The sequence below is a fragment of the Nannospalax galili genome, unplaced genomic scaffold, assembly GCF_000622305.1.
Source record: "Nannospalax galili isolate Female #2095 unplaced genomic scaffold, S.galili_v1.0 scaffold606, whole genome shotgun sequence".
In the NCBI taxonomy this organism is placed as follows: domain Eukaryota; kingdom Metazoa; phylum Chordata; class Mammalia; order Rodentia; family Spalacidae; genus Nannospalax; species Nannospalax galili.
In genome coordinates, this window is record NW_008355477.1 from 1,699,803 (window position 1) to 1,725,787 (window position 25,985).

Consider the following 25,985-nt stretch of genomic DNA (forward strand, 5'->3'; position numbering starts at 1 on the left):
ATGCGCTAGTGATTCTGGAAGGAAAAGATATGCAACCTTTAGCTACAGCAATGGAAATAGAAGTCATTAAAATGTGAAGTTATATTTTTTAAATTAGAAGTTAGCATCGCTGACATTTTCTACAAAATAAATGTGTATGCTTATGTTTCTGCCATGCATTGACTCACAGGATATTCTTTCTCTGTTAGATATGGCCCCATAACTATGAATCAACATTTTTGAAAGGCCACAAGATGGCAAAGTTGAATGTGTATGTTACCTACCTGACCAGGTCAATGACCCGTTCTCTGGGTGCAGCACTGACAGCTTCATCATTGATCATTACAATCTGGTCTCCTGGGATCAGCTTGCCTTCTGACGGGCCACCTGAAGACAGACAAGAGGAAGCATGCATGTGAGGAGTCCCTTGGTACCCACCTGAAATCTTCTCTCCACATCATGACTTATCAGCAAATGATAGTTTCAGCAAAAGCAAAACCCAACTACACTAGGCTGTTCTTTGGGCGTATCTGTGGTCCAGGCTGCATCCTTCTCAATTAAGTCAGAATCTCTGGGTGTGGAACTCAGTCATCCACATTCTTCAAAAACTTCATGAACAAGACTGATACCAAGCTAGCAGAGATGCCCACATTTCAACATAGCTTAGAATCATTTGCAGATCCTGTTGTTGTGAGTTGCAGGGCAAGATAATATATGCTTCTCAAGCTCCCAGGGGCTACTTCTGATAATGATCAACAAAACATGCTCTGAATATCAAAACCTCTAGAAGAAGATATTCTACCAATAAGTAGCCAGTCAGTTGTGTTGATTACCAAAGCTACAACAACCAAGGCTATTAGCTCATTTCAATTATGTTAGAAAAGACTTGCTATAGTTCAGTGTGGTGGCATACAGTTTACTCCCAGCACCCAGGAGGCAAAGGCAGTGGATCTCTTATGAGATTGAGGCGTGCCTGGTCTACATAGTGAGTTCCAGGTAAGCTGGGGATATAGGGAGACCCTGTCTGAAGACAACAACAGTAACAACAACAACAAAAACAGCAACAACAACAAAAACAAAAAGAAAAAACTTATAAAACTTGATCTTGTGTTAGGTGGTATTGGGATAGGTTAAATGAAGTAAGAGTCTTGTGTAGATTTGATGGAAATAAGCATCTTAACGATTGTCTAAAAGTTTAAATGAAGGAAGCAGAACTGGCTGTTATTTTTTAAAAACCTCACAAAAGTAGTATTCCAATATGTCACCTAGTAGAGAAGTATAGCTGGTTAAATTTGTGACTTAGCATGTTCTGGGAAGCTTGTGCCCGTGTTCTGATGTCAGAGGAGCCTATTGTCTTGATCTGTTACTCTTGGTGGTCTGGTCTGCTGTTGATATTTTGTGAAATTTTTCATGACCTCACAACAGCGAGGTCTAGCTGTGATGGTCTGCCGGTCCTGAATGGCAGAGTCTGTTTTGTTCTTTCACTTGGATTTCTAAGGATGGAGTAGAAACCAAGTAGGTTCTTGGGTAGTTCTTATGCCTTGGGCTATGAACTCAATCCTTTGCTTGGAAACTTCACTATATACTACTGCAATTCTTTCTACAAATTGAAAGAATTGTGCTCACAGGTAAAAGAATGGGCATGAAGGTAGAACTAAATCTCAGGTCTGTGAGCGAATCCAAGTACAAAATGGCTGATTTCTTTTTTGAATTTTTCTCTCATAATGCAAGAATTGATTACTACCAGTTCTTTTGACACATCTATGTAAAACACACATATATTTTAAATAAAACACCAAGTAATCATTTGGATTATTCAACTATTTTGATTATTCTCCTGCAAAGATGACTGCAGTTTCCTCCAAAACACAGACATAGTATTATATGGTACTATAACTTTCACTGTATTTGCAGAGACCTGGGACCGGGTGAGAGGTACAGTTAAAATGCTACTGTTAAATGAGCTCCAATTAATTTGTTTAGTAATTGAAATGGGCATTTTATGACCAGGAAAAGGATTTGAAAATCATTGAGCTATTCTCCATCCAACCAGACACTGGGCACATATATAGTCACTCTGCATCACCAATTTGTCTTAAGAAGTACTCATATCAGTGATAGAAAATATGAATTTCATATATCTGAGAACTGATCATCAGTGGCTTTTTTTCATCAGTAATTGCACATAAGAAATTCAGAAAGATCACTTGAGAAATTTATTCTAAATGCCAGATTATGTGTACTCAAACCTATTTAGCTGAGCAAATGGTTAGAAATCAAATGCTGGTGAAATACAGAAAAAATTCAGTTAACTTGTTTGAAGGATGGATATGAATGCTTCTGATGAGCATACCACTGTCAGATCCATACGGTTGGTTGACCTACAGGTTTTGTTTGTTTGTTTTTTGTTTGTTTGTTTGTTTGTTTTATGAGATAGGGTTTTCTATGTAGCCTAAGCTGGCCTGAAACTCACTATGTAGACCAGGCTGGCTTTGGACTTACAGTTAACACCCTACACCAAGCCCCCTGAGTTCTGGTATTATTGGCAGGAGTTAATTCATTTGGCTGACTTATACTTTTGGATCAAATGGGGATGTTCTTGTTTAATAAAGCAACTTGAATCAAGAATTCTGGAAGAAGCAAAAAACGAACCCTTACAATATATGAAATAGTGAAACCCTTTAGACAATTGTTTCATGCGTTTTACTCTGAAGACCGAATTGTGTCCTATAGAAAATCTGGTCCTGTCACTGAACTCCCTTGGGACTTGAGTAGAGTCATTTCTATGATAGACATTTTATTTGAACATTTTCACTCACAAAAATAACTGTAAATAGTACTCTTGACCCCTGTTTTCACTTCTTCTCTACTTTTCTCAAAAAATCTGACTGTGGGTGTTAGAGTTTTTAAAACTCAGGAGGGTTCAAGGCACAGAAGGGAAGAGTTAGAAGGATTATAATGCTTACAGTATGTGCTTGTGTGTCTGAACAGAATTATGTCTTCAGTAGTAGGAGTTCAAGAATCTTTTTAACTTTCTTCTCTATACTATGATATCATGGATATTATGTGTATATATTATAAAACATGAATTATTTTTGTATAATAAAAAGAAACTTATTTTGAAAGTACAATTCTCAAATGGATCAAGATCAACAATCACACTTAAATGCAATTCACATTTATTGAATAGAAAGCTCAGTAGAGAAAGCAGGTGTGGCCGGACGGTGGTTGGAATGAAAACCACACTCTTCTCATTCCAACTTCCAAGTGGTCAATTGTATTTTAGTGCTTGCCTCAGGCATGTTATGTCAAAATAATGGAAAACAAAAAATCTAATCAACCTAAAACATCTAAATCACCTCACTAGTCAACTTCTGTTTCCTTTCAACAACTGGCTAAATGGTCAACCATTTGAGAGATCAATAATAATAATAATAATAATCATAAAGAACAGTTATGGAAGGATAAATATGTACCTCTCCGTAGCCTTATAAGTTAGATGCTGTGAAGATCCTCACTATATGAAGCTACATCCAACTGAGAGGAAGGGGCTGAACACGGAAATGAGAAATCCTTAAAAGGGGCCGAGGCAGGACTCAATCTTGGGCAGTCTGTTGCAGAATCTGTTCTTTTCTAAGCAAAAATTTTAATTTTTTGTATGTGTATGGTGTGTGTGTGTACAGATGTGTTGTTTGTCTACATGCATTTGTGTGCATGTGTGCATGTGCATCTGTTTGAATTTTTGGGTGAATATGTGCTTGCACATGTGGAGGTCAGAGATTAATGTCAAGTGTCTTCTTCCATCACTCTCCAACATAATTTCTGAAATAGGGTCATTCACTGACTCCAGAACTCTATTGGTTAGCCAGTGAGCCATTGGGATGCAGCTGCTCCTTCTTTTTCCTACTTTGAAGGTTACAGATATATGCCACCATGATTGGAACTTACATGGTACTTTTCTATGGGTGCTGGAGATCCAAACTCAGATTCTCAAGTTCATGAAGCGCAGCAGGTGCTTTACCCACTGAGTTGCCTCCTCAGGCCCTGGCATCTATATTTTTCATACAGGGCTTTAGTAATGAATTCTGCTACTGCTCTGCAAAATTCTCAGATCAATGACATAGAAGAGAATTGTCTTTTGTCTGAAAACAAGTCTAAGTCCATTACAATAAGGGTATTACTGCATATAAAACAATCAAAAGGATATTGTTTCTGGAAAAGCAGTCAGCGTATTTGAGGCAATTATATCACAGGCTATTGTATTCAACTGTGGGACATCTGTATGCCTTCATATGAACAATTGAGATAAAGTCAATTTTGATATTGTACAATTTAAGAGATTCCATATGTATCAGTTAGCATCTGTTCTGTAACAAACCATTCCGGCAATCATTTCTCACATTTGCGGTGGTTTAGGATGACTGAGGTCAGGTTCAGGTGAGTAGTCTTGCTTCAAAGTACAAATTGGGTTGTACTTAGCTTCAGGCTACAAACTGGTTGAGTACTGCCCCAGGAGTTTATTTTGGGAGCTGAAGCTAAAGAAGTAGTGGCCCCTTGCAGAAAACATCCCTTCTTGTGGTCATAACAGAAGCCTGAAAAATACGTTCAGCTATACTAGTGCATACTAATCGTTTGTTTTTATCCTATTTGCTCATATGCCATTGGCCAAAGTCAGTTATCTGGTTCATGCCAATGGCAATTGGGCAGGGAAATAGTCTGCCTCTAGTGAGAAGGAAAGGGTGTATGTTTGTAAAATAAATCAATTACTCCAATGACTAAATCGCAATATATCTTGCACGTCACCCTCTATTTGTTCCACCCATGAAATACTTACATGCACTACAGTGCATGCTTGTCATTATGTGCATTTATATGTTTAAAAGTGATACCATGATTACAAATGATACATCAGCATTTTCCATGACCCTACTGATATGAAATGTTTGGCAATTTCAAACCAATTTTGACATTGGACATGGTGAAACATGCCTACAATCCCAGAATTTGGCAATCTGAGGCAAAAAGACTGCCACAAGTTTTAGGCAAGCCTGGGTTACATAGGGAATCCCAAGATATCCAGTGCTACATAGCAACACTCTGTCACCAAAACCAAATAAATAAATAAATAAATAAAATAAATAAATAAATAAATAAATAAGGAACCCATTTTAATGAGGCATTTCTTTTTTTGGCACCCTATCTATGTACTGAAAAAGATGACCTAGCTTTCACAGCCTGGATACTCCCAAACTGAGCAACAGTCACTCTGCTCAGGTGTGGCAGGTAGAGCAAGGAATGAGATTGGATACTTACCAGGTGTTACTGAGCGTACGACCACTGGCTTTTCACTCCCTGCCACGAATCCAAAGCCCAGCACAGGATCTCGCCTCATCTCAACCTTCCGGGGTGCTGGAGGGATGATTTGGCAGTTTTCAAACCGAGGGTCATCAAATGGGATTGCCTGTGTCATGTGACTGCAGAAAAAGCACAGACAAGAGAGTTACTGACTGGATTACGCACTGACTTGCGATCACTTGCTCTCTAGTTTGAAACTCAGTCTCTCTGGTAGATAAGGGAAAGGATCTAAAGACTTATAATCATCTTTCATGGTCTGTGTCGTTCCTTGAAAACTCTTGGGCTATTGTCTGTATTAGGCCTTACCCTGGCTCTTTTAAATGTGAAATGCTTGTCTCACTCTTGCATGTACCTGCATGTCTCACCCTTGCCTCTGTCAAACCTCTGCTTATGTATCGCATTCTTACGAAGTACTACCTTTGCATAATATTTTAAAGAGTTTCTCTGGTTCCCTACTTAATGTAAGTAAGAACATACATACTTTTATGACTATTTTTACTATTTCACTCTCCACACTAGAATGTATAATCCATAGAGAGAAAGAACTTAGTTGTATGTACGTAGTGCTAAAGGTGGAGGCAGAGCCCCATGCATGCTAGGTAACTGTTCCACTGGTATACTGCACCTTAGTCAATCTCACTCCTTATAATAGTGAATTAGAGTCATTGATTTATCTCAGGTACCAATAAGTGCATCTCACACAAAGTAGGTTGTCAACAAATAATTGAATTAATAAGCAGGGGAAAACTCATTGCTTTGTAGAACACTATTAAGTTTTAACCAGTACTCTGAGAAATAGTCTCAGAATGGAAAAAAATATCTGAGGCTAGCAAAATTAAAAGAATATGGATTATTTTAGTGGTGATGTGTCATCCTGGTGTTAAATACATTCCTCTTTCCATGAAAGACAAGACCTTAGCTCTTGGTATTTACTTTCAGGAAAAAGTTTTCAATGACTTAAGTGAATCTGCCTTGATGTCTCATTTCTAAGGTCTTATCAATAATTACAAATTAAATATTGTACAGAATTCAGGGGATGCCACTGTCTTCGGTGGTATAGTCACTGATAAGTTGCCTTTGCTCCTGTTACAACCTCCCACCCACTCTTGGGCAGAAAAACTAATTAAACTCAGTAAAGCATAAAAAGAGGACACCAGAGTAGCAGGGGGGACTTGTTGAGAAGGGTTCTAGCAGGAGAGGACGAGGCATGAGAAAGATGAAGGCTGAAATGATGAAAATACACAATATAAACTGTGTGAAACTTGCAAGCAATTAAAAAGAAATTTTCAACAAATCCCTTGACTCACAAAATAATCACACAGACCGAGGGAGCTGAGCAGACATTGTTATCACATTTGTCCAAAGAGGAAAACGGAGATCAAAATGATGGCGTATCATTACTCAGGGCCTGCTGCTGAGAGGCCAAACTATCCGAAGATCAACTCCCACAACTCATAATGAAATCTTCATTCATGCCTCTTGGCCCAGGCAGTCTTCTTTTGAGGAAGAGTTATTGATGAACACTGGAAATCTCTTTCAAGTGATGTTAGCTCAGAAGATTTAAATTCCTGACATGGGCTTAATTCAATTTTTTCTCTTTAATTTTCTTTAATAAGTAAAAGAATATCCTTTTAAAATGCCTGGGATGATGCTACTGTATATGCCATCTGGACAACATGCTGTCCAAATGTAATAAAGAAACCCAGGGAAAAAGGAATCCTGCAACTCCTCTGCACAACTAAAAAGAGTTAAGTAAGATCAACAGAAATCCTCTACGATCTGTCCATTAGGCATATGTCACTGCTTAGGAAAAAGAGATTTTAAAATCCCCTGTAAACTGAAAGGAATTTGTTGTAACTAACTGCTTGTGATTTGGAACACTCAGAGAAACAGAACTAATGTGTTATGTGAACTGTGCTAAGGCTTGTCTGTTCTCCAGTTTCACCCTTAAAGACCCTATTATGATAGAAGTGATCTGATCTCATTCACATGATATTTGCGAAGGTGATGTCAGGAAAACAACAGAGCATTGGAAAGAGTATGCTCTAGACAGCAGGAAAAGAGGACAGAAGTGATTTATTTATTTATTTCTATTTTCTGTGTATGAGTGTTATGCCTGCATGTGTGTAAGTGCACCCATGTTGTGCAGAGCCTGCGGAGGACAGAAAATGGTGTTGGATCCCCTAGAACTGGTGGTATGGATGCTGCCATGTAGGTGCTGGGATTCAAATCCAGATCTTTTGTAAGAGCAGTCAGTGCTCTTAACTGCTGGGCCATCTCTCTAGTCCATCACATATTTCTTGTAGTAACCATTGACAATGTAAATTAGAATATTTAAAATATGTGTGGCTTGATTATCTCCTTTTAACTAAATAAAGGAATAATATTTAAAGTTTTAACACAGCATTCATCTGATGACTCTTATAATGTAGTACCAAGCATTGTTTGTTCTAAATGCTTTCCATATGTTAGTTTGCTTAATCCTTCAAAACAACTCCATAATACATTCATTTATTCGTTTAGTCAATTTATTAAACACTCACTGGGTTCTCTGTTCTTCAAATACAAAAGGAAAGAGAGCAGACGAAAATAAAATGCTCATACTCAGTCATGATAAATATGAAGGAAACAAATTAATACAAGGAGCGTGGATTAATTATTGTGAAATATTCTACCAGGGAGGGACCAAGTCAACATTGAGGAAAGAAAGCCCAAAACACAGGGACCAGGAATCCAAATCTCTGGAGGTACAAAGCGCCTTATGACAGAGATCATACCTAGTAACAACGAGTGGTCATTGTGAAGTGAGCTTAGAATTTGAAGCAGTGACAGGTCAGTAAGGAGACTACAGCAGAGGACACCGAGAGGGCACAAGCTCATGGACTTACTTAATCTTTTGTTCTGACTAAGCAAGGAAGTCACTGGAATGTTGGTGATGTATCTAGCTGTATTAACACAATATAAACAGGAAGTCTTGGGGCCTACTGCATCCCTCCTGACAGATCATTATGGCTCAGACTAGGGTGAGAGTGATAGAAGTGGCAGAAATTTTTGGGCTTTGAATATAGTTCAAAGTCATTTTGAGAGAGCAGAAGAGAGTCTCGTACTCTGGAACCTTCTCTCCACAAGGATGAACCTATGGGTACATTGCTTGAAGTATCTACTCTACAGGAGAAGTTTTCCCTAATGGTTTGAGCAAGAAACAGATGCTCAGGAAAAGGATGGACATGAGAATCAGCATGGTTGTTTGCAGTGATACTCTGGAGCCAGGTGAGCTTGTCCTAATCCCATTAACTCTAGCAGGATGACCTGCACACATTGCTTCATTAGCCCATGCCTCATCAGGAAAATGATAAAAATTGTAACAAACTCATAAGAGTTGTGAAAAGTAAACAAAAAATGCAAAGTACTTTCAAACTTTCTGGCATATAGTAAATACTCAGAAAATAATTAGTTCCCAAAATTCAGTTCCCAAAATCAATGAATAGAAATGAATCCATTTCAGACATGATGAAACCATTCTTTTGTAAAATAGGAAAACAGAGCTAACATTTCAAACACTTGCAGCCCAACTATCTCAGGGAAATGCTTCATAAATCCTAGGGAAACTCCAAGACTTTCAAGTCAAAAACTCGTATCAAATGCAATGACACAATAAATACAAATATGACTTGGAAAACAAAAACAAGGCGATACTGTATCTTGGATTGAAAAGAATAAAGGAACTGCTCTTTGTGTTTCTTGGTCATGAAGTACCATTGAGTACGGGGCAGGGGACTGAGCTAGAGTGGTGGGAATAGTGACAGGCTAACTCTGTTCCAAATCACTGCTGAACCAAGTGGGATTCCCCACTCATGGTTACTGCTGTTCTCTGTCTCAGCAGAGTCTGACCTTGGACCATGTTGTGCCTCTGTTTTCCATCCAAATATGTCACAAACATAATCAAATATATTTTTTGTGATTCTAGATATTTCTAGTATATTTGTCTTTGTTAAAGATTTTTTGGTTCACTTTGTTTTGTTCGCATTTTTGGGAAAACCTTAAAATAGTGTTAAAATTTTCTTTTTCATCACGTTATCTTTTCATCAAAAATATTATAAAAGTTAACAACTTGTTTCTTTTCCAGTAGACAGCGCCAAACTAAAATTTTCTTTATACAATGAAGTATCATTCTGTTCTTTGAACAAAGGCAAGAATTAGGGTCCCTGAACTAGCAAAAAGTTTTTAGTAAGGGTGTTTGAGACTTTTTATAATGAGGCAAAAAAACCCCCACATTGCTTTACCTATTGAACATGCTTTAGTGAATTCTGATGCTGATACTAGAAGAATACAAGTGATGTGCTACATAAATCTTCACCCCCTGACCCAACATCCTCCAGCAAACACACAGAAATAAGTCAGGAATCTATGACCTGAAATTAAGTCTATTAATTGAAATGGAAAATGTGCCCATCAAGATTATCTGAACAATCTCTCTGGTTCTGATGAATTTCATTTCCGAAGGGACTATGGGAATCCTGCTGCCCATAACAAAAGGAATGGGCTTTCCTTCAATTCTTGAAGTTTTTCTTCTTTAGCAACAATAAAAGAATCATAAAAAATTGCTTTGATTGGAAGAAAGCATACTGCAAGAAAATCTAAAATCATTTTTGAATTTGATATACTCAGAGTCAGCAAGATCCATTTTTGAAGATGTGCTGAGTTGGAAGATTCTAGAAGGAAGAAACAAATTTAGAAGCAGCACCTTTGGTGTGGACAATAAGGTGTCAGGCCAGGCACATGATGGCAGGTGGGTCACCTGCAGGGGGTAAGGATGGAACAAAAAGGGGTATAAATAGACATCTGTGTGAATTCAACCTGAGAAGGTCACTCTAGTACTACCCACTAAGAATTTCCAGTGGTGTAAGCACCAGTGATCAGCATTTGTATCCTGTTACTATCTCTGCTTTGGCAGCACTGGCCTGTGCAGAAGACCAACTTCATCTTAATTTGCTTCCCAACATGTGATTTGGCTACCAGATGCTATCATTCTTTCCTGTACCTTATACTAAGTGTTATTATTCCAACTCTTGACACTAATGCCCCATTGCCCAAAGCATACCACGTGGCTAAGCCCAGATGGGACAAGTGAAAATCTTTTGTGTAACTGGGCATGTGCCCTTGCTGCTCTGTCATCATCATGAAAAGGGCTTCACAAGACATCTGTGGCCCCTTCAGCCTGTTCTCTAGAATGTACACATGGAGAAAAGACCAGATCCCAAGCAGTCATTAAAAGTCAAAGGTAGCAGAGATACTTGGTTTCTAGCCTACATTAGCGGAATGAGGGATAATAATGATCATTTTATTTGTCTACATTTGGGGGATGTTTTCTATGCATCAAAACCTCACTCATATAATCTTATACATAGTGCTTTCAATAACGTTTAGAAACTCTCAAGTTCCGCCTCCCATTCCCCACATCTCTCCAAAAAGAACTTACTACCTGTGTAGTCTATTCATTGGGAGCTCCTACCTCCCTGACAGTTCTTAGGAAATATGTGAAGGTTGTGGCATGAAAATCTTTCACTAAAGGTGCTAAATAGAGTAAAGCAGAGTTATCCAGTATTGAAAAAAATTAAATTGGAAGAAACAAAACAAGCAAAATATCATTTCTGAAAGCTGATAGATTACAACAGAAAATTCATTAGGTATCTCAAACGCCACGATAGGATTCCAACAAGTCAAAATTACATTATATGTGTGGCAAAACAATATGTTGAAAACATCTGTTTGCTTTTTCCTTATTGATGTTTTCCTTCTCCTAGGTCTGCAAAGAAGACACATGTGCTATAGCCCCTGTCTTGGGTAAGATGTCTTTATTAGGCCTCAAAATAAAAGCTGATTGCATATCATTCTTTCATGATTATTTTGTCCCCTGAATATCCAAACAACTTGGTAGAAGAAGATATGTTAGAAGATTCCAGTGGGGTGGCAGAAACTTTAGAAGAAACAGTTTGGTGGTTTGCCTAAGGCACCAAGGCCCATGGGCTGAGTCTAGAGAAATGGCAATATCAGTATAATTTAAATTTAAACCCCACTATCAAAATAGTGGCAACAAGAAGTGAAACCATCAAGGTCAGATGGGATTTCTGCTTTGCAGAAAATCCCTAGGCCTTCTGAATATTCAAAATGGTTATATTTGGATGGCTAATCAATAAGAATGCAATGTTATGGAATGCACACATACCAGCTTAGGGATAAGAGAGGTAGAGTCTGTAAGGGAAAGGAGAAATGACAAATCGGAAGAAAAGTGAGGAAGTGACCTTATTGTGGAGGGTCATCATGAGAGGAGGGCCAGGAACCTCTACTAACGAGCATCCTAAAGTTGCCTTCATCCAGAGCTACTTCCTGCTGCTGCTTCCCCAGAGGTCAAGGGGGGCATAGCTACTGGGACATTTCCATTTTCATGTCCACAGGAATCCATCCATCCCTTTTACTTTGTACATGTTTTTATACTCAACTCCCATTTTTTGAGTAGGTCTGGGTCAATCTTTGGAGATCAAAAAAGCGAAACCAAATCCCTCTATTGGAGATGAGTTAAATTTTGTTTGAAAAGAATACTTGTACATAATGGGATTTTACTACACGTAACAGTGAATTTCATACTTTTTGCCTTCATGAACATGCATCTCATGAGTTCTCAAGAACTTAACCTTCACTAATCAGTTGCACAGGCCACTGTCAGTCAATTCCCACAATGTGTCATGAGCATTTAAAGATTCAAAGCTGTTTTGTCAACCTTGGAAACTGACGTGGTGATTGAAAAGCCAAGAGAATCCAGAATGATTAACCTTAAAACTACAAACAAAGGACTTAAGAGGAGGCTTTAGAATAAGCATAAATGAATTTGTGGCTGTATATGTGTTTATAAATAATATAAGATGATGACAAAAATTTAAATTAATATACATTAATGGGGTAGACTGAGTATGAAAATGAAATGTGGTAGACAAAATATGAAAAGGTCAATTCTCTCCAAAATTATTTATACATTTAATACCATCCAATAAAATGATGTCAACAGCCCTTTTCAAAGAATTTGACAGTGAATATAACACTTTATATGCTAATATAAAAGAACAGTGAGTAAGAAAAATGCTCTGTGAAACCCATTATAAATGACAATTCTTAGAATATTATGATATAAACACAAATATACAAAGTAAGTTACCTGCTTACTGTGCAAATGTAAGGACCTGAGTTAGATTCCAAGAGTCTACATTTAAAAAAGTTATGCATGAGGAATGGAGAGATGGTTCAGTGATTAACAGCATGTACTGCCCTTGCAGAGGACCTGAGTTCAGTTCCCAGCATCCATATTTGGCAGCTCACAACCATCTGTAACTCCAGCTGCAGAGTATTTGATGCCCCCTCTGACCTCCGCCAGCACTGACACTTAGATGCACCTTTCTTTTTTCAAAAAGCTATGCTCAGTGGCACACATTTGTAATCCCAGTGCTGGAAGTCAGAGAAAGGCAGATAACTGAGGCTTGTAGGCAAGCCAACTTAGCCCACTTGTTCAGTTTCAGGCCAGTGAATGACCCTGTCTTTAAATATCAAGAAGAAAGTGTCTAAGAATCAGTACTTGAAGTTGACCTCTGACCTATACAATCACGTGTACAATCCTGCATGTGTGCCCCCTCGCCCCCATATAAACATGTATACACAAAATAAAAGTATACAGCCATGGAGAAACAACATTGGCTGGAACAAAAGGAAGCTTCCGGGGTAAATTTAGAGATGGCTGCTGTGTTGAAATAATTCAATGTAACCTATACTCCCAGAGATACCCAAGTGTGCTCACATGTCAACAATGTGGTTTCTTTTGAAACAAACCTCGTGGAATGGATAGGAAAATATTTTGTCCTCTATGGAAGATGTTGACTACCAGCAAACCATGAACTTAAAGAGTGCTCTTCTGAGAATAAATGAGATATTCTAATAACAAGTGAGAAAGTCACTTAATTTTTCAAATAAACTTGGGTGGAGGCAAACACGTAAAGAAGCAGCTCTCTGGGTATAAAAGTTGTCTTATTGTTTTATTGAAAATTATGCAAATATATACAGATAAAACTGTAATCTTTGAAGACTTAGAAATGGATTTTTCTAACCTGTTTAAAAAATCTTTCAAATGAAGCATTTCAGTGGACTGTGAAGTCATTTGTTAAAAATAGGTAAATGCAGCATTTTTCCATTTGGTTTGCGAGAACAGTTGACAGATACCAAAGAAGATGGAAAGCTTCCAGTTGAATTTTAACAAAATCCTTTTCATATATGAGATTGAAAACTAGCCCTCTAGTGAGCAAATTGGTACCACTCTATGTCCATTTGGTTTTGTAATGCTTTTTCTTTCTCTAATGCTGTTGATTAAAGCCAAGCAAAGAAATAAGATGTATTCACAAGACCTTCCAATCTTTATGCAATGAAGTGACAGGCAATAAAGCAAGATGTTAAAAAAATAAATAACCATCACCAGTCACTTTGCTGTCATTTAAGATATTCAATGCTTTAACGCAGCAGTGATGGAAATTTTTTAAGTGACTAAAAATGTCTATTTCGCTTTCATTTAGATCTGTGTTGTGTGCTTTCACTGCCGTTTTTTGGTTTCTTTGTGGAGTAGGATCTTGCTTGAAGCCTAGGCTTCCTTGGAACTCAGAATGCAGCCCAGGCTGGCTTCAAATTAAGATCCTCCTGCCTCAGCCTCTACAGTGCTGGCAATATGTAGGTCTGGGCCATGAAGATCAGCACATTACTTCTTATTTTTAAACATCTATTTTCATACCTTTTAAACACATGATTTAAAATTTCTATAATCTATTTATGGCAGTACTATACGCATATATAAATAATATAAAAAGATGAATAAAATTTAAATAAAATACCTTTTTTGTTGCATGTGTTCAAAACATTTTTACTAATAAAGTTATGAAAGCTAATTATATGGAGATTACATTTTGCATGCTCCAGAGGATTCCTGACTTATGGTATAAGTCCTAAGGATGGTTTCCATATTCAACCGTGATGGACAGAGTCACAGATCTTACAATGCTCTTGTACAGTCCAGCGCTCACATTCAGATTCAGTGGCAATTTTTAGAAACTTAAAAATGAGGGGAGAAGAGTGATGGGAAGTGATGCATTTCCATCTTGCTTATCTAATCCGTCCCAGCAAGTGAAATGAGATGGAGTGACCCCAGGTTTGAGTGACTAAGGGACAGACAAATGGATGCCTCTAACATGTGCTCTTGCTTTACGGTCCAATAGAGTGAATCCTTTGGAGATTAAAAATTCCAATCACCTCAAGCCTTTCTAAAGTGTTGACATCTGTTGCTCACAAAGCATAAAGTACTGCATGGCTGGGCAGACTTTTTCCTTCTTGATTGATTATCTTTTTTTTAACCTGCAGGAAAACACATTTTTGGAGCAAAAGATTTGATAATAAGGAGCAAAGAATTTCTCTAACAGAATACTTGATAATAAGGAAGATAGTCTTTCTCAAGCCTGTTACAACTATCAAGTTAGGCCCATCAAACCGGGTTCTACCCATATTTTAGGGCAGATTGGGGGAGGGTTTAAAGAACAGTAGGTTATTTCTTAATTCCAGGATGCTATATTATGATCCTATACAACACATGAATTCTTTGAAAATCACATTATAGTTTTATACTTATTATACTGTGGTTTTGGCGAATATAAAGCAGAATATAAAAATCCCCAGCTAGAAGTCAAAAACCTTTACTGATTTTGATTAGAAATATTTTGAGAGAGTTCACTGTCCACACTTGTGAAAATTTCACAATTTTATAATCATGACACAAAAGTTTTCTTTTTTTCTTTTTAATTTTTTTTTTTATTTTTTATTTTTGGTCTTTTTGAGACAGGGTATCCCTGTAGCCTCAGCTGGCCTGGAACTCCCTATATAGACTAGGCTGGCTTTTATCTCACAGATATCAGCCTGCCTGTGCCCTCTGAGTACTGATTAAAGGCATGTGCCACCATGTCTGGCTACTTGAAAGATTTTTGAAGCAATTAGAGGGTCCATTTTGAAAACTAAAAACTTCTGGGGGAAGTAAAAAAGACATGATAAGGAAATCTCAGAATCAAAGGTTTTAGATAACATTTCTGTTTGAATTGATTTTAGTTTCTTAGCCAGGCATGACCGTTTACACTTTTAATTCTGTCATTTAAGAGGCTGAGCTGTGTTGCTGTGAATTTGGTGCCAGTTTGGGGTATAAAATGAGAGCATTTCAAAGTCAAAAGAAATAGACAAATAAACGAGCAAGAATTCTTGCTCCCTTAACCTTTTCTATATTAAAACAATTCTTCCTAATCCTTACAGATTTCTATTTTCTTAGACCTACAACTATGGTACTGCCTGACTTTATCTTTTGCTTGTATTTCCTCTGTTGTAGTTCCTGGGCATATGATCCTAACTTCACTAACTAGTCAAGATTCATTGCTTAGCTCCCTTTTTGGCTCCCTGTCCTTGGAACTTCACCCCTTAGGAAAGAGTCATAAGGCTTTCCTTTTGCTTTTAAATGGTGGGAAGTGCTAGCAGCAGAAACGGAGACCAAGATGGGGAGATAGAAAGACTAGGGTGCTGGCCCTCCTTTCTCATTGGGCCTTGGTGCAGTTTTTCCAGTCATTTCCTTTGTTTGCCCCTAGGGGCATCATGGCGCTAACAGGTCCCAGCTGCTGTTAGTCTCTGGTAACCCAGGGAAACTTATTGGCTTCTTTATTGATGTTTACATCTTTTTCTTGCAGGATCAGAGAGCCTCTCTCCCATGAAGCAACTTAGTAGATTGAATGAGGCAAGCTCTGCCTCTCGGATAGTACTAAGGGTCAGTTGCCTTGTTCTGGTTTCTAGCAAAGATTTAATTCAAATGTCTTTCCTCATTCTCATCCAACAGTATAAATACTTCACATAGAAAGCAGCACTGAGATCAGTTATTCAACTGACTTATACTATGAAACACACAACAGTTACAAAGCCAAAAATCAGAGCTGGAGAGATGGCTCAGGAATTAAGAGCGCTGGCTGCTTTGCAGAGGACCCAGGTTTGGTTCCCAGCACCCACATGGTAGCTTAACGACTATCTGTAACTCTAGTTCCAGGGGACCCAACACCCTCTTCCAACTTCTGCAAGCATTGCATGACATGGGTGTGCTTACATACATGCAGGCAGTACATTCATACACATTTAAAAAAAAAAAAACAAAATCACATTGCCATGAAATAAGCATTGTTTTCTTGATAGAGCAGGCTTTCTACATGTGGATCTTGATTTTTTATTGTTATTTGTTTTGTATGCATATATTTGTGACATTTGAATGTCTACATTTATGTACACATATCTGTCTATGTGTATATATAAGCCAGGAGATCATTTTAGGTGTCTTATATTGTTTTCTAACTTCTTTTTTGAGCCAGGGTCTCTCAGTGGCCTAGAACCCATTGATTCATCTAGTCTTGGTGGTCTGTGAGCTCCCAGGAGCCACCTGTCTTCATACCTCCCCTGATAGTGCTGGGGTAACAGTCATGCAATACCACATCCAGTTTTTCACTTGTGTGCTGAGGCTCAGAACTCAGTGTTCATGCTTGCGTGGCAAACACTTTACACACTGAGCTGTCTCCCCATCCCTGAAACATTGATCTTTAAAAACACTGAAGACACTGTGTTTATACATTGATGACTACAGAATCCATTTCTCCTTATCTAATTCAAATAAAAAGAGATCTCCTTTTATCTCAATGAGGAAATTCTCTTTGTCCCTCTATCCACGTTTTCGCAGTAAACCTTTATCTTTAAAGTCAATATTACTGACCTAGCAAACAATAGATTTACAGCACAATTTACAAGAAAGAGAACCTCACATTTCATATCTGGGTAGGCATTCACATTTTGAATTGATATTCTTATTTGATGATATTTTCTACCATTTTCACACAATTTGGCAGTAATTGACATTTTAAATTATGGTCAATTCAGTCTTTTTTGTTAGAGTGGATCAAATTTATCTATTTATTCAACAACTATTTAACAGAAGCTTCTTTGTGTCTGGTGCCCAATATATAGCTGTTATTCAGACGAAAAAGTACAGGGGCTAGCAAATTAAAGGCCTTAGGCCACATCTGACCTCTGCCTAACTGCTAGAAATAAACATTCATTGGAATACCGCTTCTCCCGCTTTGTACGCATCACGGTTCCTTTCATGCTATAGTGGTAAAGCTCAGTAGCTGTTACAGAAACCTTGTAGTCTTAGAAACATAAAGTACTTATTTACTATTTGGGACTTTACGGGAAAAAAGTTGAAAAATTGCCACTTGGGTGGAAAGACTGATAGAATAAAAGTAAACTAAACATAAGACTCTATCACATATTTTAGTGGATAATGAGGTTTGTTGAAACAGTGTCTTCGTAGTGTATCCCAGGCAGGCCTCAAGCTATTGATCTTTCTGCCTCAGCCTCCTGAGTACTGGGATTACAGATGTGTACAACGACACTCAGATTTTTTCAACTCAATTAAACAAGGGCTCAAAGGGGATGTGAGATATAGGTGGCAGGCCAGCACTAGATTGAGAGCAATTTAAGACTGATTGCTGCTGGGCGAGAGAGAGTATGACTTACACAGACCACTGGATGGGCTGACTAGACTCCAGTGGACACATTTACACTGAAGGACATTTGGGTAAAAACATCTAAATGAATAGGACTCAGCATGTATGGCAGAGTGCATAGGGTTCGATGAGGGGATGGGGGAGGGATGGAGGGGGGAGGGAGTTTGGATTTTTATGGGAAATGTTGTATGAAATTTAAAAAGCTCAATAAAAAAGAGAAAAGAAAACTACATCAGTAGATAGATGGACATGGGAGAATGTTGTATTAATCTTATGGGATTGGAGGCCTCCATGTTGGAACCTCTACACCTAAGGCTCATGGAATATAGCGGAACCAGGGGTAAAGAGAATATTAATATATCTCTGAACTCTCACAAGTGAAGCTGTCTCATGAAACAGAGAGCAGTTAATACAGAAAGCCACAACTAGCCATAATGTAGAGAATAAGAGAATGCAGTCCCTGGGTAGGACTCCTATGTTAAACTTCACCTACGCAGGGCACAGGGACCGTTGTGGAAAAGGGGATAGAAAGAATGCAAGAACCAGGAGTGGTGCATAACCACAAGGAAACAGTCCTCCAGGCTCCTGGGAACTTGCTCATATGAACTTATAGCAATGGTGACAGCATGCATGAGACTCATGCAAACTCAAACCACACAAAAACACAGCATAGAAGTAGGGATATTGGTAAAACGTTCCAACCTTAGCTGAAGGAATTGTTGGCAACTATTCACTGCTGGGTGAGGGAGAGTTGGTTTTCTTTAAAGGAAAGAGTTCACATAGGTTGATCAGGCTCCAGTGAATGGACTCACACTGAGGGAAATTTGGGACACAAACTTGACCTGATTGGCCTGGTCCACTAAAATTTCCCCTTTCCACTCTCTGGTTGATCTTCCCTCACTCAGGGTCTTGTGTCCCTGACAGGGATCGACAAACCGGCATAACACAGTTCTATTTGAATTTTGCATAGTTTATATGACATTTGGGAGGGGGTGACTTACGAAGAAATGTCTTCTCATAATCCCCGTGGGGGTGCCATTCAAGCCCTGCGCTGATGCCCTGTGGGAAGGCTATTCCTTGATCACTTCCGGAGTACCAATATGGCCACCTGTAGTCTCCATCAGCTTTCACACCCTGTGCCCATGCGTCATTTCACCCAATGGTCTGCCTCATCTTTCCCTGTGGAGCATGCAAGATGGGCAGGGCATCTGCCCGGCCATTCTCTCCCCCGTCGTTCTTGCCCCCACCAGTTCCCCTGCAGCACACCTTGCTCTGGGAGTTCCCAAAATGGCCGTGCTAACTCTTCATCTGCTCACTCTCCATATTGCAGTGGGCTCCTCTCCTCTTCCCAAGGTGTTCCTTTTCTTGCCCCTGGCTGGCTTACTCCTATTGGAGGAATGAATAATTTGGGGGCTATGAGGCCTTACCTTATATGATGGAATGCCTGAAATCTTGTCGGGGGATATGGGTGTGCAAAAAGGGAGGGGGTCTAAATATGATTAAGATGTATGAAATGCAAAAAAATAAAAATAAAAATATATTAAAAAAGACGATGAAGCCAACATAATAAACATTGTGAAAGATTGAGATGAGAGAATACATGTGGGCAATATATCCCAAGAGGAATGAACAAGTAGAAAAAGGCTTGAGAGAATTCTCTTCAGGCCATTTATCATTTATGCATGAATGCATTTCTTACAGAAGTCTTCTTCCTTCTCCAATATTTTACAGAGATAGGGATAGAACCTAGCCTTCAGCATGTTAACCAAGTGCACTATTACTGAGCTACATCTCCAGCTCTCAGGAAAGTTCTAATGGGCATCGATTTACTGTTTTCTGTTTCTGTGAACATAGTGACATTCACTTGCTGCCTTTAAAGAAGTTCCAGTCCAGTAGGGGGAGCCAGAGATATTAGTATCTGAGTACCAAAGGTTGCCAGAGAAGCAAGGGTGTTCTTGGTATAGTGGGGTTTGGATATGATCCATGGCGGATGAATTCAGCCCAAGGGCAGCAAATGGGAGACAGGAACAGTCTGGAGAAGCAAAGTGGGTACTATAGGTGGGCAAGGAAAACTGTGGCATTTCAATCCAAAGGATCTGTAAACAACAGTCAAATAAGTATAAAAGAACTAGAATCCAAATATTAGGGAAAATAGGACACACATCTTCATTAGTCCGGTTACTTCCCTTAACTTAAAGATCTCTATTTTCATCCATTTAAATTTTTTTTCTAATTGACATTCATGCTAGTTGTAGGTATTTGGAAATATAACAACCATGTACTTGTGTGCTTTAAGAGTTAAACTATTGCATCTATGTAGTCTACAACAGTAAGTTAGTTTACTATCACACGGGAGTGGAATTGAGATCAGTGGTTTCCGAGTACTGGGTTTAGCTGAGGAAAGAAAGTTACTGTTATGTAGGTTTGAAAGTCTAGAAATTTGTCAAATGTAAAGAAACTGTCTATTTAACAAGCATTAATTTTACTAAATGCAAACTTTGCCCCAATAAACTCTTAGAAATGAAGGTAAGAAATGACAGGAAAAGAATACTATTATGTATCCCTCGCAGAGCAATGGCAATGAGAAATAAGATTAGAAGGGAAAACTGTGAGTCATGTTAGAATGCTGTCCAATCGCAGCAGCATACCTTTTGTGCAAGTAAGAACATAGTCTTACTAGAAAGGTCAGAGTCTAAATCTACCACTAGCCAAGGATTCAGTAGGTAATGGTCTGAGAATAAAAAAAAAAAATCCTGAAATTTTCTTCACATTATAAGAGACAAATTTGGAGTATCTTAGGAAGCCAGGTTAACAAAGTTCTCTAATATGTAATTAATTCTATTTACAAATCTGAGTATTCATTTTTAAGATTACAGTTCAAAGGATCATGGGATTTATGCAGAACACAGACTGAGACATTTTGTCCGCTCTTGCTTCCAGCTTTAGAAAATGAGATGCAGTAAATCAAGGAACTATTAGGGCTTGTATAAATTAACGTCCAAAATAGGTCCATTAATTCATGGTCAAATTTATCCTTCAATGACTCAGTTCTATTCGCCAATACCACCACTGAAAACCATTTCCACAATTAGTCTTTTATCAACATCCATTTCATCCACCCAGAGAGATTTTTGTCATTGTTAAAGACGATGAATTTAGAGACTGGGAAATACTTATTGACTGCTACTTGTGAATCTAATTGTAGGATCTAAAAGGGCAAGATGTTTGTCAGTTTCCCTAAAGCTGAAAAATCCCTACAGCTAGGCTCGTAATCAATTACACTAATTGAGTTCAGTTTAATGTTTTTAAGAGATGACTTTTATGTTAATGACACTCTAATATGGAGGAGGCAATAATAATCTAGTCAAGTTCTTGGGTTCTTTGAGATGCCGAACAGAGCGCGTAGCTCTCTTAACGTTATCTTACATATCCAGCCCCAGATATGCAGTATTCTCGAATGCTGGGGTATCTCGAATATGATGTTTTGGTATGCAATGTACTTTCAAATGAAGGACATTAGAAGGGCCTCAGCAGCATAGTGTCTTTCTACCCTTTGCCTCCACTTCTTCCTGCCCAACTTAGGTCATATAAACTAAAATTGCTTCCTTAAAGCAAGCCATAAGACCTAAAAAATATTACTTTAAACTTCTGTCACCTTTTTATGTAGGAGCTGGCCATAAAGAAATTCCCTGAGCTATTGAGTCTGGCTGTAGGTCATATGATCTTCATTCCGGGAGGGATCCTACCCAGTTTTTGGGTGAGAGGAATGTTACACAGATATTGAGAAGGATTTGAACACACTAGTCTTTCTGGCATTCTTCACTTTGCCCACTGAATTACATCATACCCCTTTGCTCAATCACATTTCTATGGGCCGAACATGCTTCATTAAACCTTAGAAAACAGTACATCATTCTCCCTGAGTCTTTGAATCTTCCTCTCTGAAGTCTCCTGTATCATGTCCAATTCTGATTAAATAAAATTTTCATGTTTGTTTCTTGTTAACTGTCTTTTGCTACAGAAGGTTTGGCCATGGCACAGTATGATACAGAGAAAAGAGGTAACAAGTTTTCTTCTCTGTGCAAGGAACAACTAAGTTTAGATCAGGATTTAATGGTCATTAGAAGTGACAGAAACAATATAGACAAGAATAAAGGGTAATACATGCTATTTGGTAATAGCATGAACTGAATTCTAGGGGAGTCTGTGGAGCACTTCACATCTCACTGTTGAAATATGTTCCTAAAGAGTAAATCAGCACAATCATGTCAGAAAACTATGTAGAAGTAATCCCAAACTTGTATTCTCAAGGTTGACCACAGAGCGATTGGGGGACCTAGAACTAGGTACATGCAGATCTTGTCAATGGTCTATTCATGACACTTGACAGGTGTTTAGGGATTTCCAGAGGCCTCTCCTTAGGGCACAAAATGCAGTCATTGGTTAAGTGTATGCATACGCAGCATGCACGAGACCCTGATTTCTGCCCTCAGTGCACACACACACACACACACACACACACACACACACACACAAATCAAGCAACCAAACAGAAAACAAAGCAAAGTAAAGCAAAGAAAAAGAAAAAAATCAAAACAAAAATGAATGCACTCCAGCCAACTTGAGGTACTGATAAGCAAGGGAAAAGTGAGTTGGAAAGGTATTAGAAGGTTAGGTGTTTCTGACCTCATTCAATTTGGGAAATGCTTTCTGTTGTAGTAGGGAACAGAAATTGGGACTAGAATAGTTAGCTAGCATCTGTTGCTATAAATTGCCCATCAACAATCTCCATTTCAAAATAAAAACGTTACAGTGGCTAAAGTTCAGTAATGTTCTGCTATTTTACATAATAGTTACCTTGATGTTAATTGCTTAAAATATTTCATTTATTAGTTACAGTTTAGCTGACAGCTTAAATTATACTTAACTTCTATTACTTAATCTAGCTTTCTCCAGGAATTCGTGTTTTTAACAGGCATTCTGGAAGAATGCTACGCAGAGTTCAGTGGCACATTTTGAAAATCATGGGCTCGGTGGAAAACATCCAGGCTAAGAGCTCAATAAGGGAAACAGATATGCTCACATATACTGTAATTTTCAGCTGTCCTCACTACATCATTGGCTGGAGTGCTGGCATCTGTTGTTTCATCTTAATTTCCTGGTAACTTTCCGGAGAATCTGAGTTCCTGCATCTAGAAGTGTTTAAGGGGAAGCAATAACGATTCTTTATGATAAGTAACTTAATGGATTCACTTTTGCCACTGTATTAGCATGCGTCAAGCCCATTGGAAAAGATATAGATTAGAAACTAGAAGCATGTGTTTCAAAGTTGTTACATTGCTCTGCTGAGAACTGATGAAGTACCATTTTCCCACAAAGGAGACAGATCTCCATTGTTTGAATTGATTTTTCTGTGCCTAGAGACTAGAGGTCAGACTTGAGAACATTTCTACCTGATCCTGGAATTCAAACAATGGTTATTAGTCAATCAATTGATTTATTTGTTCTGGAAACCTAATTATAGCAATTTGTGTTTTGATGTATTAATATAACTTTAAAGAAATGTTTACTTTATTTTATATTGTTAGATTCATTTGGATAAGCTCAAAATAGCTCATACTTTCAGAGGCCATGAATACTTAATAGCAGATTAAAAATTTTAAAGTGCTCAATTATTTTCCAGAATAATTAACATGTGTCACTAGTATCCATTTTACCAGATGCAGATTTCTTATGATAATAATTGATGTTTAACAAAATATGGAACACAGGCATTTTCAGTGACATATATTTAGCAAATTTATGGATGTCTAATTAACTTGTCATGATAGTATTCATTTAATTCAATTTAAGGGCTGAAAACTATTTTCAACTTCTATCAGTATGACATTTATTTTCTAGGCCATATAATCCATCAGAGAAACAAATTAAAGATCCAGAATAAAAGTGTGAGGTGATTCTGCCCCATACCTCCTCACTCTCATCTGTCTTGTTCAGAAAAGAGAACTCAGGGAATCCAGGGCCTTGGGCACTTTAGACAAGTGCTCTACCACTGAGATACATTTATAATCCTTATCCCTTCATCTTTAAAGGGTATTTCAACTTTATGTCTTTCTCTCTACCATACAAATGATTTCTAGCTTTGTCAACCATTAATATTTACTGGGGTTGAGGTATAGCTTAGTGCTAGAGCACATGTGTAACATTCTTGAGGTTCTGGGTTCAATTTCCATCACCAAAATAGTAAGAATAAGAATAAGAATATACATTTATTTCATGAAATCTTAAAGTCATATTTGCTGAACCAGCTATTGACATAGGTCCTGAAAAAGGAATCATTGACTAAATATAGTAACTTCTATAAGCATTCAATAAGTTCAACAGAATCTGATGTCAATTATTATTATATGTATAACCTCATTCATTTTCACAATGAGCCTACTATGAGGTATTGTACTTATTATCATTTACAGTTTAAGGCACTGAGAAACAAAGTAACATAACTGGACTTTGGACACCTTTAACTCGTGAAAGGTGTCTCCAATGAAACATTCCATTATGGAATAAGGCATTCTTTAAGTGAAATTAGTAGGTTGCACAGTTGAAGAAGAATGGTACATAAATAGGTTGGTGACATAGCTCAGATAGCAGAATATTTGCCTGCCATGAATGAAGCCCTGGGTTTGATAACCAGCACCCCATAAACAAGGCACAATGACACACATCTGTAATTCCAGCATTTGGAAGATGGTGGCAGCAAGATCTGTATTTCAAAGTCATCTTGGAGTACATAATGAATTCCAGGCTAGCCTGGGCTACATGAGATCTGTTCCCCTGCTTGGAAAAGGGAAGGAAGAAAAAAAAGGAAAAGGAAGGAAAGAAAGGAAAGAAGGAAGGAAGAAAGAAAGGAAGGAAGAAAGAGGGAGAAAGAAAGAGAAAGAAAGAGAGGAGAAAATGAAAGGGTCCAGAAAATAAATCAGAAGGATAATTCAAAATGAAGATAAATAATAAACTGTTGTTTTAAATGGGATTTTATGGGCTGGAGCTGTGGGTCAGTAGGAAAGTCATTGCTTTTCCTATTTGAGAACATGGGTTCTATGTCTAGCACTGCAAAAATTAAATAGAATAAAACAAAATAAGTAAATAACAAAGTAGGCTTTTGAATAGCTATCCCAAAAGCCAACATGCTAGATCCCTACATATCTGACATATAATGTAATATGTTACATGTGATACAAATAAGCTCTGAAAGCACTAACAGAAAATATTGAAGACTATAGCTACAGATTTAGGATAGGAAGACCATATCTAAGCATGATGTGATATTCAAACGCTACAAAGAAAAAGCCAAACAGGTTCAACAAAACAACGAAGTAAAATGGCAAGAATGTACACAGAGTTATAAGACAACAATTGGAAGGAATTATTAGTGGCATACAGAATAAGCAAATCAACAATGAACCTACAATCAAGATCCTGTGCAATTCAAAAAGAGAAGAGTGAGGATTTCAATTAAAATGTCACTGGTTTTTAAAACTAGCTAGGCATTATTTATCTTTCACATTGTCTCACCCCTCCATCATGGTTTTCCCACTTATGAGGCCCACATTTCACCCCTTTCTCCCTTAATAGTACCCTTCTCCTACAGTTCTACCTCTCTTGAACTCCTTCTTTCCCTTTATCCCCTAGGTTCCTTGTATACCCTTCCCTCCCCCCTCCATTAAACTAACCCAATTTTTATCCATATCTCCCTTACTAAGGCCTGTTTCCTATAGTTCTTCTCTTTCAGATTCTTTCTTTTCCTTTACCTCCCTGTTTCCTTTCCATTATCCTGGTTCCTGTACAACCTACTGACAAATTATACACAGCAGATCAAGAAATATATGTCTAGGTAAGGTTTATCTGAGAACAATTGGTCTTTCCCCAAGATTTATCTACACGGCACACAGTAATTAAAAGTACCAGACTGATGGAACTAACCTTCTTGGATGTTTA

At 38.0% G+C, this 25,985-nt stretch overlaps 1 protein-coding gene across 5 annotated transcripts in view; it reads right to left on the bottom strand.

Annotated features, from left to right (window-relative positions):
- The window catches only part of Frmpd4 (FERM and PDZ domain containing 4), a 990,592-nt gene that overhangs the window by 120,925 nt on the left and 843,682 nt on the right, over positions 1-25,985 (bottom strand). For all 5 annotated transcript variants that reach the window (XM_017803120.1, XM_029555999.1, XM_017803119.2 and 2 more), the window contains exons 3-4: positions 5,293-5,453; positions 264-366 (exon numbers count right to left, since the gene is read on the bottom strand). In XM_017803120.1, coding sequence (XP_017658609.1) covers positions 264-366; positions 5,293-5,453 — 264 coding nt within the window. The remainder of the gene's footprint in view (positions 1-263; positions 367-5,292; positions 5,454-25,985) is intronic.